At 44.2% G+C, this 13279-nt stretch overlaps 1 protein-coding gene and 1 long non-coding RNA gene across 3 annotated transcripts in view; one reads left to right on the top strand and one right to left on the bottom strand.

Annotated features, from left to right (window-relative positions):
- Window positions 1-66: 66 nt before the first annotated feature.
- On the top strand, window positions 67-9726 carry LOC113976181. Of its 2 annotated transcripts, none has more exons than XR_003537029.1 (2): window positions 67-196; window positions 9382-9726. It is a non-coding gene; the product is annotated as an uncharacterized LOC113976181 (long non-coding RNA). The 2 variants fall into 2 exon arrangements; XR_003537030.1 differs by lacking the exon at window positions 67-196 and adding an exon at window positions 211-598.
- An 866-nt stretch (window positions 9727-10592) lies between these two features.
- CCND2 (cyclin D2) overlaps window positions 10593-13279 on the bottom strand; it is a 29205-nt gene continuing 26518 nt past the window's right edge. The window contains exon 5 of the mRNA XM_027701120.1: window positions 10593-12094. Coding sequence (XP_027556921.1) covers window positions 11939-12094 — 156 coding nt within the window. The 3' untranslated portion in view covers window positions 10593-11938. The remainder of the gene's footprint in view (window positions 12095-13279) is intronic.

The raw sequence follows: 13279 nt of genomic DNA on the forward strand, positions 1-13279 counted from the left end.
CGCGCTGTGACGTCACGGGCCCGCCCCGCGTCCCGCGGTGACGTCAAGCGGGAAAAGGAGGTGGCTCCCGGGAAAAAAAAGGACGCTCCGGGAAGATCTCACCGGTCCCGGCGTCTCCCTGACAGTAGCGGGACAGGCTCTGCTCTCAGGGAACCAGCGACGGGACGAGAGCACACGGCCCGAAGGGGAAGTTCAGGTGGGATATCAGGAAAAAAAAATTCCTCATGGAAAGGGTTTCCAAGCATTTAAACAGTCCGCGCGCCGTCCCTGGTGGTGCTTAAAATAGATTTAAAAGCCCCGTGGCTGCGGCACGTTGCGAACAGGGCTCAGCGGTGTTAGGTTCGCAGCCGGACTCAGAAGTCGCCCCCACCCCAAATGATGCTCCGATGTCTCTTTGCAGTTGTAAGCAGGTGGTTTTCGCCTTAAAACCCTGGTTTTCACGTGATTTCACGATTCTGGTGTTAAGGAAACTTCCCTGCCCGACCGTCCAGGAGCCGCTCTGGCGGTGACACTGTGGCACGACCTTCGGTCCCCCTGCAGCTGCACCCGGAGCTGCCTGCACTGAATATGTTCCTCGGCTCCAGCACCAGAGAGTTCAGTAAGTTTGTCACGTTGCAGAGCACAAAATACTTGGTGATGTTCAGCCTGGTTACATCGACTCAGTTAAGAACACTTAATCGGCAACGGGGCTTTGCTCAGAGTAGTATCAATACATTGATATTTTTATGATAAATGAAATTTATATGACAAATGCAAATGGCATTACTAACAAGGCAGTTAAAAGTCTTGGGAGCCAAATCACACCCCAGAGTAACCATCAGCAAAGGAAAGCTGGTTCAGAAGAGCAGTGTCAGACCGGCGGTGTACAGGGTACAAAGTGTATGTGGTGTGGGCATCCACAGCCAGCTGGGACCATGCTGGCCTTGGGCTGCAGAATCACAGAATGGTTTGGGTTGGAAGGGACCTTAAAGACCATCTCGTTCCAACACCCCTGCCATGGGCAGGGTCACCTTCCACTAGACCAGGTTGATCCCTGTCCCTGTCCAACCTGACCTTGAACACTTCAGGGATGAGGCATCCACAGCTTCTCTGGGCAACCTAGAAATTACTGCCGGTGAAGTGGACAAAGTAACACAAGAAGTGACTGGAAATCCTCCTCTGACCCTCAGAAAGCTGAATTTTTATGGATTACAGAAAATATGATTAACCAAAATGTTAGTTGGTCAGATAGCTGAGTGTGTTTCCTTTTGGATTTCACAACCAGATGGAATAAATGCTATCTAAAAATCAGAAATTCTTCTGGTTTGCGCAGAGATCTGACCTAACTTTGCAACTGGTTTGAGCTTTAACACCAAACACATCCTAAATGATACCTAAAATGTAATTTGTTTCATTTGATAGTTTAAACCAGCTGCTAAATTAAATCTTTAATGCAACAGCAGGTCTGTTTCATTCCTGTTTTATCTTCTTTGGCAGCGTGGAATTAACCTCATATTTCTGCAGTGCTTTTGCTCCACAGATTTCAGAGCTGACATTTTCAAGGGGTGAGACCAGTGACATGTCTCTCCTCTGTAAATGAGCCAGTGCCAAATGACTCAGCTCTGGCCTATTTCTCTTGTATCATTGTTAAAAACAACTGTGTTTTGCTGTGATGAGGAGACCCCAGCTGTGTCTTGAGCATGTTTTAGAAGGACAAGAATCAAACATGAACCAACACTGTTGGCATCTATATTTTTATAAGTACATGTTTTGATACAGGTCCATTTGCAGAAGTGATAGCCCTTCAGGCAAAGTTTTAAAGAGACTGCCTGAAGTTGCACAGCATTAACATTCTTATTTTTCATTTCTTCCTCCTCAGAAATTTCTCTGATCTGCACCAGCACATCGTGTCAGTCCGTGTTCACGAGTCTATTTGTTTAAATTGACCCATTGAAACAAAATGTTTATAAAGCACAACTGCTACCATGAGCACAGAACCTCACCAAATGAGGAGCAGTATTTTGAGGAAGTCATCCTGGGAAGGAAGAGCTTTTCTGAAGCCAGAAATTAAGCATTTTTGAATGAGAATCTTTTTTCCCAATAGAAATTTTAAACTTCAGTAATGCTGACTGTCTACTAATATCATCATCATGTAGATCTCATATCATGAACATCAGACAACATCCTAAATCCAGAGTTGTGATAGAATCATAGAAGCATAGAATGGTTTGGGTTGGAAGGGACCTTAAAGATCATCTGTTTCCTACATCTGTGCCATGGGCAGGGACACCTTCCACTATCCCAGGTTGTTCAGAGCCCCATCCAACCTGGCCTTGGACACTTCCAGGGATGGCGCAGCCACAGCTTCTCTGGCCAACCTGTGTCAGGGCCTCAGCACCCTCCCAGGGAAGAATTTCTTCCTAATATCCAATCTAAACCTCCTCTCTGTCAGTTTGAAGCCATTCCCCCTTGTCCTGTCACTCCAGGCCCTTGGAAAAAGTCTCTTTCCATCTACTTTGTGGGTTCCCTTCAGGTCCTGGAAGGCCACAATTAGGTCCCCCCAAAGCTTCTCTTCTCCAGGCTGAACAATCCCAACTCTCTCAGCCTTTCCTCTTAGGAGAGCTGCTCCATCCCTCTGATCACCTTGGTGTCCCTTCTCTGGACTCGCTCCAACAGCTCCATGTCCTTGCTGTGCTGGGCCCCCAGAGCTGGAGGCAGCTCTGCAGGGGGGGGTCTTCCCAGAGCAGGGCAGAGGGGCAGAATCCCCCCCTCCCCTGCTGCCCACACTGCTTTAGGTGCAGCCCAGGGCACGGGGGATTTTCTGAGTCCAGCCTCTCACCCACCAGCACCCCCAAGTCCTTCTCCCCAGGGCTGTTCTCCAGCTGTTCATCCCCAGCCTGGGTTGATACCAGGGTGGTTGATATCCAGACCCAGGTGCAGCACCAACACTTGATCTTGTTAAACCTCATGAGATTCCCACGGGCCACTCTTGGAGCTTGCCGAGGTCCCTGTGGATGGTTCCATCCTTCATGTGTGTCAACCACTCAGCTGCAAAATTGCTGAGGGTGCACTTCATCTGTGTTGTTAATGAAGATATTAAATAACACTGGTCTGGTCTCCATGCAACAACAGCTGGCAATTAGGAACACAAAAGTGAAATCATCAGGGAATGCAACCCACTGGTCATTTGGGATCTGATCTCGCTCCTTGCTCTCACAAGTACACCAGCCCAGCAGAAACCCAGGCTGAACTGCCTCAGCTTTGTCCTCTCCCACTTCTCCCCGTGCGTAATCTGTGCCTGAAGGACCTGCTGGTGTGAAGAAATGCGTAAATCCTACAGAGGGATTGTGCTTTTCCTTTCCCGGCCTGGAATGCCCGGGGAGCTCCCGCGGGAACACCGGGACGCGCCGGGCCGTGGGCGCGGCGGTGCCGCCACCGCGCGGCCACGCTGCGCTCTGCACCTTCCCATTCCCGTTCCACCGCCTTTCCCTTGGATGGCGCGTCCCATCTTTTGCGCTGGTGCTGCTGCTCGTTAAGGAGAATCACGTCCGCGTTTTAGGCATTCCTGTTGCAAATTGCTACAGCGTTAGGCCAAGCCTTAATACCTAAACTTGGGAGGTTAAACAGTAACCATCAGTGCGCTCCAGAAAGATCTTTGTTGTGGGTAAGAAGCAAATCCAAAGAAACTGAAATAAAAAGCTTCTCAGAGAAGCAAAGAAGTGGAACTTAGAATCATAGAATCACGGCATATCCTGAGCTGGAAGGGACCCACAAGGATCATGGAAGTCCGAATCCTGGCCCTGCACAGGACACCCCAAGAATCACACCATGTGCCTGAGAGTGGTGTCCAAATGCTTCTTGAACTCTGTAAAGCTTGGTGCTGTGGCCACTGCCCTGGGGACCCTGTTCAGTGCCCAACCACCCTCTGAGGGAAGAACCTTTTCCTGAGATCCAGCCTAAACCTACCCTAATGCAGCTCCAGCTGTTCCCTTGGGTCTGTCACTGGTCACCACAAGGGCAGAGATCAGGGTCTGCCCCTTCACTGCCCCTCGTGAGGAAGCTGTAGGCTGCAAAGAGGTCTCCTCTCAGAGGGAACTTGAGGAAGCTGGAAAAATTGAGAGAAATTTTTGTTTGGGTGTGCTGGGTAAAAATGCTGATTTCATTCCTCATCCTTCAGCTGGTTATGTCCCATTCACAACTTTGTTCAAGTTCTGAAAACCCTCCCTGTCAGAAAGGTCAGTCTATTGCTCTTCAGGGATGCTTGTGGGTCCCCTGTCAGATGAACCAGAGCTTTTGCTCCAAGAAGTATTACCAAGTAATTCGAGGAGCCAAATGCAGCTGGTCTGCTGACCTTTCTCTCTCTCTCTCTCCTTCCCTGCTCTGTCCTAATTCTTCTTGTACTTTCTACATGTTACATTTTGGAAGAGCTCAAATAACATCCTAGTTTATTTTTAGAGAAAGCTCAATAGTAAGAGCAAGCTATCACCCATCATTTCCACAGAAGGATAGGCATTTAAAGAGACAGACATTTTCCCTTTTTTTTCCTTTTTTTTTCCCCCCTTTGTATCAGCTCCTTTCTCCTTGTCTTTCAGGATGCAGCAAAACTCAGAGGAGCCTTGGTCTTTTTTCATACCTAAGTGTAAATACTTCAGCTTTACTCACCTTACTTTGTAATCCTAACAGGTCTTGATTTAATGTGTCCATCAGAGGAGATGCTCACCTGAAGCCCACCTGAGCACTGGCCTCATGTTCTCCCTGGCAAGTGTCTTCACTAAGACTCCCACAATTTTAATTGTTATCTCCTGGAAGCATCAGCAGTAACATCAGCTGCCACACACACTTTTTGGTGTCAAAATATTGTGGTACCTGTTCCCCCGAGGCTGCACACAGCAGGAATGCAAATCACCTTTGAGAACTATTTTAAATAGAATCACAATCCCTTTTAAATAGAATCACAATCCCAGAATCACAGAGTAATGTTGGAAGGGACCACAGTGGGTCATCTGGTCCCACCTCCCTGCTTCAGCAGGGTCATCCCAACGCACATGGTACAGGATTCCAGACAGCTCTGGAATATCCCCAGTGAGGGAGACTCCACACCCTCTCTGGGCAATCTGTTCAGTGCTCGGTCACTGCACAGCAAAGAAGTTCTTCCTCATGTCCAGGTGGAACTTCCTGGGCCTCAGTTCCTGCCTCTTGTCCCATTACTGCCCCCCCACCCCCCCAAGCAGAGCCTGGTCCATCCTCTGCCCCCTCCCTGCAGACACTGACACACATGGATAAGGTCCCCTCTCAGTGTCTCTTCTCGAGGCTGAACAGCCCCAGCTCCCTCAGCCTTTCATCATAAGAGATATCATCATTATATTTAGAAAAGCAAAAGAGTGTTTGGTTTGCTTTTAATATTTCAAGTAGGTACAAAGTAAATGTGGTACACTTGGCTTTCTCCACAGATCTAAAAGGATCCTCAAAGAGCTTTGAAAATAAACTTTCCCTTAACTGTGAGGAAAGATTCAGCAAGCTGTGGGGGTGAAGAAGCAGAGCACAGCCTCTTTCCCTGCCCTTCCAGCTTTGATTTGCAGACAGCACAGAGAAGGCTCTACCACAATTCTCTAATACCTGAATGCAACTACTCTGTCTTTATACCTGCAAGGGGATGCAGAAAGGTGAGAGTGTATCAGCAATAGAGCTACAAAGCCATGTGGTTTTCCAGGCTTTTTCTTCCCCATGAAAAGTTAAAATAGACTGTTTCTACCTGCCTTTCCATCAACATTACATTTACTCAGGTGACTAATAATTTACATTATTTACATATATTATTTACATATTACTATTTACATGAGGCATGAACGAGGTGGAGTTGGTGGGAAAATTACTAGATCTATTGAAGAGCTCCCACTGTCTTCCAGCAGGGAAAGAATTTCATTCTGCTTGTGCTGGTTGCATGAGATTTGATGGGAATTTTGCTTTTTAGGGCAGCATGGAATAAAGAGCAACTACATAATTACTGGACAAATTAAAAAACACACAGCAATTGCAATAGAAGAGTTTGAAGACTCCTGGAACAAGCATTCAGGATAACTTCACTGAAACACAAAGGAAAATTCCCTGCATTTCTTGTCCCCACAGAAAAATTTTGGGAAATGTAAAATAAAACACAACCTAACTCGTATTCTGAGATTGGAAACACCAAGCAATTATGTGTTTGGGTTTTTTTTTCTGGAATCTTGGTGCTAAAGCTTTCTTTCCTTTGCCTCAGAAATTTCCTTAAACACAGGAGTCAGTCCAGCCTGTGCCCATCCAGTTGTTTTAAGCATGATTTTTCTATGTTGTCCCTTCTTAAAATCCTCAGGCTGTACTTATATAAAGTATAGGATCATGATGGGCAGAGATTGTTTGCAGATGGTAAGGAGATGACAACACAAAATGGTTTCACAGGCCACATAGTAGTGAAACTTTACCCTATTGTCTGTGGCTTCTCAGCATCCAGCCAGCTTTCTTCAAAGGAAAGGACAGGCTGTTGTCCAATTAATTTCAATTTTAGCTGCTGTGCCCCAATTCTGAAAATATATATTCACTTAATGACAACAGAACATCTCCTTCCTTCTAAATCTAGATTTAGTCAAACCTCTCAAAACATGAAGATACAGAGCACATCCATGCAGTTCCAGGGCTGGTGACACTGTATCAGGAAAGGAATTAATCCCCTAAACCCCAAAATTAGGCTGGAGAGCACCCCTTTGAGCCTTAGACCACGAAAGGAAGGTGTAAGAACCCTCACAAGTTCTTCAAAGGCTTCAAGTTGTGCCTACAAAATGCCAGAAATTGTTGGTCATGTTGTCAAATGGTGGCCAGAGGAACAGAGGACACGTTATGTTTTAGAATCTCTACCTTTGCTGCACACAACCTGGGAAATATGAGGTTCACAGGCCACTTTGCAGGGAAGTCTTCACAGACTTTGACTAAAGCCACAGGTCCCACAGTCATGTGATTTTTTCTAAAAAGATCTGTATGTCCTGATTTCCAGCCTCCTGATTTAATTCATGTTTCCTATTAATTTCTTATTAATTCCTATTAATTTAATTCGTATTTCATACTTAATTCATATTCATATTAAATTAATATTTTCATCCATTATTTTTTCTATTTGTTTATTTTTGCTCATATGTTTATTTCAGCAACATTTGTTTTTTCCTTTTTTTTTTTCTTCTCCCTGTTCATTATATCTTGGAGTTTGTTTTTTTTTCTTTCATTTATCTAGTATTGGCAGTATTATTCACTTGATGATGGTGTTTCCCCAGCATGTCTGCCCAAATGCCTCTTCTTCATTCTTCAGTGCTTCTTTGCTCTCTCAAACTCAGGAGAAAACTCCTTCTGGATGGCAGTGGAGGAGGGATGCAGAGGTCAGGCCAAGCACATCACACAGGCTGGTCACTTCACAGCAAACATCCACAAGCAGATGTGGGAGAGGTTGAACATCCCACCTCTGGCCACAGGCTTAAGCACATGGAGGCCCTGCCTTCACCACAAATCCCACTCCTTTTACTCTGTTTGCCTGAATTTTACAGAAACAAAACCCACCTAATTTTTGCAGTAGCATTCCAATGCAATGGGGATTTAAATCATATTTCAGTAGGTTGCAAAAACAGGCACTCCCATGTCCTTACAACGACTTTTCACCAACTCCAGTTAATTCCGACAAAATGTTTTCATCCTGTAACTTACCTTTTAGGGCTTTGTTCTCCTTAAATCTCACTGGATTGTTTCACAGAAGAAACATGCCAGCATTTGCCTATCCAGTAGGCAGGAAAGCTTGTTCTGTGATTGTGACACTCAACAGTGCACATTTTGTATTGTCTGCTGACACCACCAACCCAGATCAGAGGCTTTAGAATCACACTCTTTGCACCATCACAATCACACCCAGGAAAACACCATCATAAAGTGAGGAATGCAGCCAAATTCAGGGAAGGAATAAAAAGCAAGGCAGGCAAACTTAGGTCAAGGTGAGTTTATTGTCCATACAGCATACCTAATCCCGCCAAAACACTTGTCTTAGAACCATCTTTAAACTAGTCAAAACAACAGGTTATTAATAAAAATGACAACACTGAACAAAGACCTTTTAAAAGGTAATCAAGACTACACCGTATCAGAGTCTTATCCATTGAAAACAACCTTGTGTACTTTCTAAATACTTTTTGTTTACCCTGATGTCTACTACCACACTTTCTAGCATCCCCTGACCACATAAACATCCACACCTCTTAAAGAGCACATTTGTGAGAGAATAACATTGACTTGATATGGCATCACACTCAATAAAGCCAAAAAAAACCCAAAAAAAAAAAACCAAAAAAAAAAAACAAACCCAAAGAAGTTTGAGAACAGAAACTGTGCAACCGAGAGTGATTTCTGAGGTACATGAGAACATGGTAATAAACATAGTGGAAAAAATCCAGTGGCCAGGTGGCTTGCTGAGTAATGAAGAGCCATCCGATGACTCAAGCACAAATCATCGACATTGACATGGGATTAATCATTTTTCTCTTTCATGAGCATGTTGGAAATACAAATAAATACACTATGAGGTGCTCCTACACTACAGGAACGGGAGGGAGGGGAAAATCATCACAAAGTACCATCAATAGGAAGCTGAGAGAGAAATGCTTTTAGCAATTCTGCCAATCCTTTGGCACCTGGGAAGGCATAATCAGCACCACTTAATTTTTTCTTAATCAATCAATTGGAAGGTTTAGGATTTCTGCAATTCAGGGGGAGGGGGATGCTCACACCTCATTTGCAATAACAGGGCACTCCCTTTAACATCTGTTAGAAGAGAGCGCTAGACAGTAATTTTATTTTGGAAGCTACTCTGAAAACACTCAAGTTCTAGGTTTTCCAGACTTTAAACATACAGTAACCAGGTGGTCCCTGTCAGGGACTGGGGCCAGCACAGGCCTTCCAGGTCCCTGTGAGGGACTGGGACCAGCACACGCCTTCCAGGTCCCTGTGAGGGACTGGGAATGCTGAATGGTGCTGCTCCTTCCAGCACAACCGGATCTGACCTCGGTGGTGGCCCTCAGCCCCTTTCTTGGGGTGTGATCCTGCAGAGATCACTTCTGTGATCCCACGGGACCAGGGCATGCAGGAGACGAAGAGCAGGGGCAGGCACCCTAAATACTAGTGCTGCCAGCACTTGACCTCCAGCACAGAGGGGAGCAAACCATACAAACACGATGAACACGGTGCCAGCGCTCGTGCCGTGACAGAGAGGCCATCCCACCATCTGGGACCCTCTGGCACATGCAACCACATTTGCTGTCTGGGAATGGTGTGATCTGTCACACACAAGCTGCGTGGAGTCTGGCTTCAACAACATTAACTATTTTTTTTTTCCTCCAGGAGAGACACTGTCGCTGAACTCCAGGCGCTCCCAGCGCGGAACATCAAGGCGGGAGGTGAGGACAAGGCTGTGCCCACCAGCAGCTTTGGGAAAGATGGACCAGCCAGTGGAGAGTCAATGCATTTTTTCCACTATGACAAGAATACCAAAGATAAAAAGGAGCCAGTGCCCCGCCTTGGCTGCTTGCAACCCCTCTCCAGTGCGGACAGAGCGCGGGCCCCGGGGCGAAACCAAACTGTCACTGTGTGAGGTATTGTGAAAATGGGAACCATTTGTTTTGTCCAGCAAACCTGAGGTAAATATACCATCTTTGCAGGATGTGATAAGGAAGGAAAAGGGAAAAGAAAAAAAAAAAGAAGGAAAAAATAAAATAAAAAAAATAATCATGAACACGCTATTAGGAAAAAAAAACGACTGTACAGGGCATTTCCAGTAAATCAAAAGAACTCATCATATCTCCACTTAACCATCTACTTCAGGATTTGAAATTTAAGCAGTAAAATAATATATTATAAAAATGTTTATAAAATAGCAGCACACTCAGTGAAACAATACAGCTAAGTACTGTTAATGTGAATAAGAATGAAACAAATCATAGCTTCTTAGCAGCGCAAAAAAAAAAAACCAACCAAAACCAAAAAACCCCCAAAACCAAAAAAACCCAACAACACCTTAGAATCTTACTCCATTTTTCTACCCTCATCTAGCCAAATACGGCTGAGTCCATACATATAATTTTCTTCGAAGTAGCATGTTCTTTCTGGATTTTTTTTCTTAAAAATGCAAACATTAACATTTCAAACCAACAGCTTCATATTGGATATCTGCAAACTGTTAATACATTTGTGCAAAAAAAAAAAAAAAAAAGTTGCTCCAACTCCTTTTGCCATCTAAATGCCTCTTTGTTACAGGTGGAGCAGGAAAATAAATTCAAGTACACTGAATACACCTTTGTAATAAAACTCCGAGTCACACACCTCGATGTTTCCCATCATGTCTGTTGCACCAGGAATGTTCTTGCCTTGTCCACAGATGAGCATGAAGGTGGTTATTAAGATCCTTCTGTGACACTGAACAATACAGATGGTCAGGCTTTTATCCGGAATGTCATGACAGGAATGTCATCTGAAGTGGGTATTGGTATTTCCAGCAACACCTCAACTAACCAAGTACACCAAATACTGGAAAATATTGACTATAAAAAGCTATAGGCCTTGTTTTTGTGACTTCTTTCTCTTTTTTTTCCTTTTTTTCTTTTTTTTTTCTGTTTTTTTTTTTTCCTCCTCGGCAAAATTGTCATAAACCATCTCATTTAATCCCTTAGGAACAATTTTCAAAGTGCTTTTCGAATGAAATGGTTTACAAAAAACGCTCACTGTGGATCAATAAAGTTAATGAAATGCTGAAAAAGTGTGCAGGGGTGGTGGGGGAAGATGGGAAGGTAGACGAGGGATCGAACCAAATCTCATCTTCTTTAACACAGTGAGGTTTATGTCAAAAAGGAAGATGGACAGAGCATCATTTAAATGTCTTTATGGCCAAGCTAAGAAGCTGCCAGAAGTTAACATTGACGTGAAGCATTAGCACTGGAAAGGAATATAATGCTTTTCATAGGTGATCCACCACATCTTGCAATCCAAAGGTTGGAGGTGGTCTAATTAGAGCCAACCACTTGGGATTAATGCATGCATTTCCCCCACTGAACATCGATACTCGATAACTTTGGCTTGGCCCACAGCTGGGTAAACGGAATTGCCCTTATGCCAAAGATGCTGCTGTGTTTAGAATGAACCATTTCTGAAGGAAAAGTAGAAAAAAGTCAAGAGGGGAGAGGGGAAGTTGAGAAAAAAAGAAAAAAAGAAAAAATAAATCAACTGAAAATAAAAACCAAAAAACACCTGCTCTTCTGGCTGGTAAAATAAAGCATCTTCTTTCTTAGGTAGCAGCTACCACAGACAGCAAGAGTAAACAAAACTAACATACAGAGATCCAACAAACACTTCTGACTAATAACAGAGGTGACAGATCAGCAAATCTCTTCTGCATTCAAAATGGTTCAATTGCTTCGGGGATCTTTTCCCACTTTGCCCTAAACCCCTTATTCTATTGCTTTGCAATCTAGTCAAGCCATAAAATCGCACACACGATTCCTTTCTTAAATCTAAAAAAGGGGTGTATGCACTAGGTCATAATACACAGACAAGTATACTCTACTTTGTTCCCACAAATGCAGGCTTACATTGATCTAGCTACTTTGTATGCTTTTATAAGCATTTAATATCACTGATACATAATCAAATAGCAATTACCAAATATATTGTGGGATTCCCTTCTGTAAAACATCACAGGCACCAAATGCTTTTTTTTCATTATTCAGTTTTTGTTTTGTCTTTTTTTTTTTGCTGTTTCTTTGTTTTGTTTTTTTTTTTTTTTTGCCTAAAAGAGGTTTAAATATGCTCTATGTGGGAGCAGATTAAAAAAAAAATTCACTCTAAAAATAATAACAAAAATAAACTGGGCTGGGAGGAGCAAGCGTGACTTTGTGTGGTGATGTCCTCACAGGTTGATATCCCTCACATCTGTGGGAGTGCTGGCCTGGTCCAGTTCATCCACCGTCTTGGAAGGATTGCTTTGCTGCTGCTGCTGCCGGACTTGCCGAAGGCTGTTTACTAGCACCGCCTCAATCTGTTCCTGACAAGCTTTAAGGCAGTCCTAGACAGAAAGAAAATTGATCTGTTAGTGGAGACAAGGCAGGGTTTTTTTCCTTACAGGGTTTTTTCCCTTACTGGGCACTAGTCAGAAGAGCATCAATCTGGTGTTCCCCAAGGAGCGTCTGCTCTGATGCAAAATGACTTTGAATTCTCACGGGCAATCTCTGTGTACAAACTGCTTGGGTTAAACAGTGCTAATGCCATATTTATTAGACTCTAAATCTTAATATTTTACTGGTCCTTGCTCAACAGGTTGCCCAGAGAAGCTGCAGATGTCCATCACTGGAAGTGTTCAAGGCCAGACTGGGATGGGGCTCTGAGCAGCCCGGGATAGTGGAAGGTGTCCCTGCCTATGGCAGGGGGTTGGAACTGGGTGACCTTCCAGATCCCTTCCAACCCAGGCCATTCTAGGATTGTATGATTTGTGTGGACTTCTTGAGCAGGAAAAAAAGCACGGAAATGAAGGGTATATGATTTTTTTCAATGTCCTATGAAGGGTTAAGTTACTTGAGAGGGAGCAGAGCCCGACCCCCACCTGGCTACAACCTCCTTTCACGGAGTTGTAGAGAGTGAGAAGGTCTCCCCTGAGTGCCCTTTTCTGCAGGTTAAACACTCCCAGCTCCCTCAGATGCTCCTCATAAGACTTACTCCCCAAACCCTTCCCCAACTCTGTTGCCCTTCTCTGGACACACTGGTACTGGCTCCTCCAGTGCCCAGTACAGAAGGGCAATCCCTGCCCTGGTCCTGCTGGCCACACTGTTGCTGACAGAATTTGTTCTCTGAGCACATTCTAGAGAAGAAAAGTGATTTCAGCAGCAGAGGAGGAGGAGATATAGGGTGTGCTCTTCACTCTGAGAGCAGGACTATTTTAACAGGAATAGTTACTGGCAATAATTCATAGAAGACAATAAAGCAAAGACTAGATACTAGAAAAATGTGTAAGTCAAAAACACACAACCAAGCCTCAGAAGCCACTGTATTTCAAACTATACTACATAACACTCAGAGAAACAGCAGGATACACAAATGTGGGAACCTTGTGCATCAGGAGTCCGACAATAAACATGAGGCATAAATACAGAAATAATTGAGAAGGATTCACCACACTTAAACCTGACAGAGCATTAAGAAGATGACTATTAAAATATTTACAGGATATTCCACATTCTTGATAACACGCTGGAAG

Source organism: Neopelma chrysocephalum, unplaced genomic scaffold, assembly GCF_003984885.1.
Source record: "Neopelma chrysocephalum unplaced genomic scaffold, ASM398488v2 Primary Assembly neopelma1_149, whole genome shotgun sequence".
NCBI lineage: Eukaryota > Metazoa > Chordata > Aves > Passeriformes > Pipridae > Neopelma > Neopelma chrysocephalum.